This window comes from Festucalex cinctus, chromosome 1, assembly GCF_051991245.1.
Source record: "Festucalex cinctus isolate MCC-2025b chromosome 1, RoL_Fcin_1.0, whole genome shotgun sequence".
NCBI classification, from domain to species: domain Eukaryota; kingdom Metazoa; phylum Chordata; class Actinopteri; order Syngnathiformes; family Syngnathidae; genus Festucalex; species Festucalex cinctus.
Window position 1 is genome coordinate 42956137 of NC_135411.1, and position 3779 is coordinate 42959915.

The window sequence follows — 3779 nt, forward strand, 5'->3', positions numbered from 1 at the left end:
CACCAAAAATAAATCGAGATTGTTTTCCTCTTCTGAGCCTGCATTTCTGGGATCTGTTTTTCACCGACTCAGCTGAGTCGTGTCACTTTACTGTGAATGAATAAGACCTTTTGGTACATAAAATGTCTGTTGCTTCAAAGTTTTTTTCCCCCAAAGAAATGCTAATTGGCCAACACAATATTATTACGTGACATGACATTGCACTTGCACACCAGTGTACACACACAAATACATCTGTACGCACATCCCCTGTGAGTGCCGACCTCCCTACTTTCTCAATCATAGACTCGAGTGCTTCGTTGTGGTCGTTGTCTGGTATGCCTTCCTTGGAAAACACAAGTGGTAAGTAAATGAGAATGACTTTTGCAATTAATTAATCAATGTTCCTATTAAAATGTAAGTTGGACATAAAATGAATTGCCTTTATATCATATGCAATGATGATCATGGAGCAAATATTCATCGCCTACGCAATACCTAAGAGCATATACTGTTATAACAGTTTGTGTTGTCTTTTTGTATAAACGTTATCATTGGCTATAATTTCTTTGATGCTATTGTATACATATCTCCTTGGAGGACAAGAGTATGGAAAGACCTTTTTCGATTGACTGAGTGTTGTTGTTAGTTCGGTATGTGTGATTCCAAATACAAAATGAATGTCTATTTATGCGGTGTAAAATGTGACCGTGTACTCCTATTTAATTGACATTTAGATTACAGTACTAGTACATATAAACATTATTTTGTGAGTTTGTGTATGTCCGAACAGATTGTCAGGTACTAAATTGCCTACTGTGATCTGGTTGGTTCTTTCTGTACTGGGTAGGACAATAGCCTAGAACAATTTATCATTAACATTACTTTACACTATTATTGTTAAAACTCTTGAACAAGTCAAAAGTAGTATTGCACACCAGATGGGAGAGTCAGAACATTTTACTGCAACAGTCAGCAGTTTCTCTTCTCTCTTTTGGGTGAGTCACTGCAATATAAACGTAACACTCTCTTCTCATAACTTGCTGGATCGTTTCAAAATCAGGATCAACACTGAAATATTCAGAATAAATTATGATTGCAGGAGTAGCTCTAGAATATAGTCTATATTCTTGGTTTGTTTCAGTTAGACATTTGCATTAGTAACTTGTAATTGGGCCTAGCTGTGGTTTAACCGTTTGATACATTTTACGGCTTTGCATCTAATATTGTAATTTCAGGTGAAGGGATGAAGATACATTTTGTGTTACTTTATTTTGCACACATTTACATCTATGTATTTCTTCAACAAGCGGACCATGCACTAACAAACTTTGCAAATATCTCTGTGCCTTAGGACTCTCGCTAAACATGTCCATGGTTGAAGACCCCTTCCTTGACATCTGGGACATGCTCGCGAATGTGACATACAACCCAAATTACGTGGACACTGAAACTGTCAAAAACTGTAGGAAGTCAAATGTCAATAATTTTGTCTCGAAATTCAACCCAGCCTTCTGCTATGTCAATTTCCTCCTGAGTTACATTGGTAATGGCCTCGTCCTATATATCATCTACAAGTATGAGAAGCTCAACACGGTGACCAACATTTTCCTGCTCAATCTGGTCCTCTCCAACATCCTGTTTGCCACCAGTCTCCCATTTTGGGCGACATATTATCTGTCTGAGTGGATTTTTGGTGAGGTCTTGTGTAAGTTGGTCAGCAGCGCCTACTTCATTGGCTTCTACAGCTCCATTCTTTTCCTCACGCTCATGACCTTCGACCGATACCTTGCAGTGGTCCATGCTGTGGCTGCTGCTAAGAGTAGAAAGAGAAGCTATGCTTTCATTTCCTCTGTGGTGGTTTGGTGCATCAGTATTATAGCCAGCGTGAAAGAGCTGGTTTTCCAAAAGGTGTGGGAGAGCAATGGGCTGGTGTGTGAGGAAGCTGGATACTCTGAAAGCACCATGGCATTGTGGCGCCTGGTCACGTACTATCAACAGTTTCTGGTATTCTTCCTCCTCCCTCTTCTCATGGTCGTCTACTGCTACGTCAGCATCACCATCCGCATCCTATCCACCCGAATGAAGGAGAAATGTCGTGCCATCAAGCTCATATTTATCATCGTCTTCACCTTCTTCCTCTGTTGGACCCCCTACAACGTCGTCATCCTCCTTCGAGCCATACAGAGCTCCAGTCCGGATGTGGAGTGCGCTGACTCAGACAGGCTGGACTACGCATTGTTTGTGACCCGCAATGTAGCCTACCTTTACTGCTGTATTAGTCCAGTCTTTTACACATTTGTGGGTAAAAAGTTCCAGAGCCACTTTAAAAGGCTGCTAGCAAAGAAAATCCCATGTCTGAGGAGACACTTAAGTCTCAGCAGCCAGAGCACACGGAGCACGTCACAGAAGACGCCACATTCTGATTATGAGTACTAGACTGAGCCACACAAGTACGTGCTGTAAATACACATTTGGGAAAAAGTAGCCTCTAGAAAGCATCTGTATACATGTACCCTATATGCAGCTTCACTGTCATTATTGCTTTCAATAAATTTAACGTGGCACATTAACATTGCAAACAAATTATAAAAGCATTACTATAAAATGTTTCTTTTGGCAATGTTTTTGTGTATATTTTATAATGCTGAACCTTTCTGGGCTACTTTCCCCATGAAAAATAAAGCTTTTGATGAACATGGAGAAACAATTGTGAACTTGAGTTGAACATCATTGTGATATGTTGAAATGACTTGAGGAGTCATTCTGATGACTGTATTTACAGTTACTTTTAGGATCATGCTGAATTTTTGTGGAACAACGTATTAAAGTAAGGAACCAGAGTATCAAAAGACACACACACACACACAGCATACTGGACATGCACGACACACCTATCACTGTAAAACATTTATGAATGATGTGTAAACTATTCAAGCATTAAACTCCAAATGGCTAAGGCTACTGTATATGTTGTGTTTTTATTTGCTGTATTATGCCACATTTATTGTCACAACCATTCACACAGGCAGACAAAGACAATAGTCATTTTTCATTTAAACCTTTTACTGAACTGCCAATATGGGTTTGAGAATGTTGAAAAGCTTGAAGGGAAAAAAAAGAACACAAATTTAACCGTGACAGGCCATACACATTTCTGCAAATATTTAAGTATATCTTTTCATAGGACACTACTGATGAAATGACAAATTGACAGATTTGACAATGAAAAGTAGACAGTGTACATTTTATATAACAGTGGAAATTTATTCTATCAAAATAACACGAAATAATAATAATAATAATAATAATAACAATAATAATAATAATACAAAAGTGAGTATAAACCACACCCAGTTATTTTTTATTTTATTTTTTTGCAGTATTCCAGTTACTTCACAAAAATTGGGGAATATCAAAATAAACATGATTGGACAATATTTTTTTTCCTGGTAGTCAGGAGGATATGACTCATTAGTGTTACAAGGTCTCAGGTGTGAATTGGGAGCAGGTGTGTCCCATGAAAAGATGTAATTAAATAGCTTCAGAAATGTGAGGGATGTACTCACTTTTGTGAGATACTGCATTATGCAAAAAATGCAAGATAACAGCACACATGATACTTACATCACTTGAAGCAATTCAGAATCAATATTTATCTAATAACATTACTAAAATAAAATAAATTAATAAATGTATGAATGTAGACGTGTTTTGCTCGCCAACCCCGGTTCTTCTCACCAGCCAATCAGAGGATGGAAAAATGCTGAGTTTATCGTGGGCCAAGTAGCTGTCCCTGT

At 38.1% G+C, this 3779-nt stretch overlaps 1 protein-coding gene across 1 annotated transcript; it reads left to right on the plus strand.

Annotated features, from left to right (window-relative positions):
- Nucleotides 1-234: 234 nt before the first annotated feature.
- LOC144030234 (C-C chemokine receptor type 1-like) lies at nucleotides 235-2948 on the plus strand. Its single transcript, XM_077536355.1, has 2 exons — nucleotides 235-342; nucleotides 1334-2948. Exons 1-2 carry the CDS (start codon nucleotides 318-320, stop codon nucleotides 2416-2418), a joined length of 1110 nt encoding a protein of 369 aa, XP_077392481.1. The 5' UTR covers nucleotides 235-317; the 3' UTR covers nucleotides 2419-2948.
- Nucleotides 2949-3779: the final 831 nt, after the last annotated feature.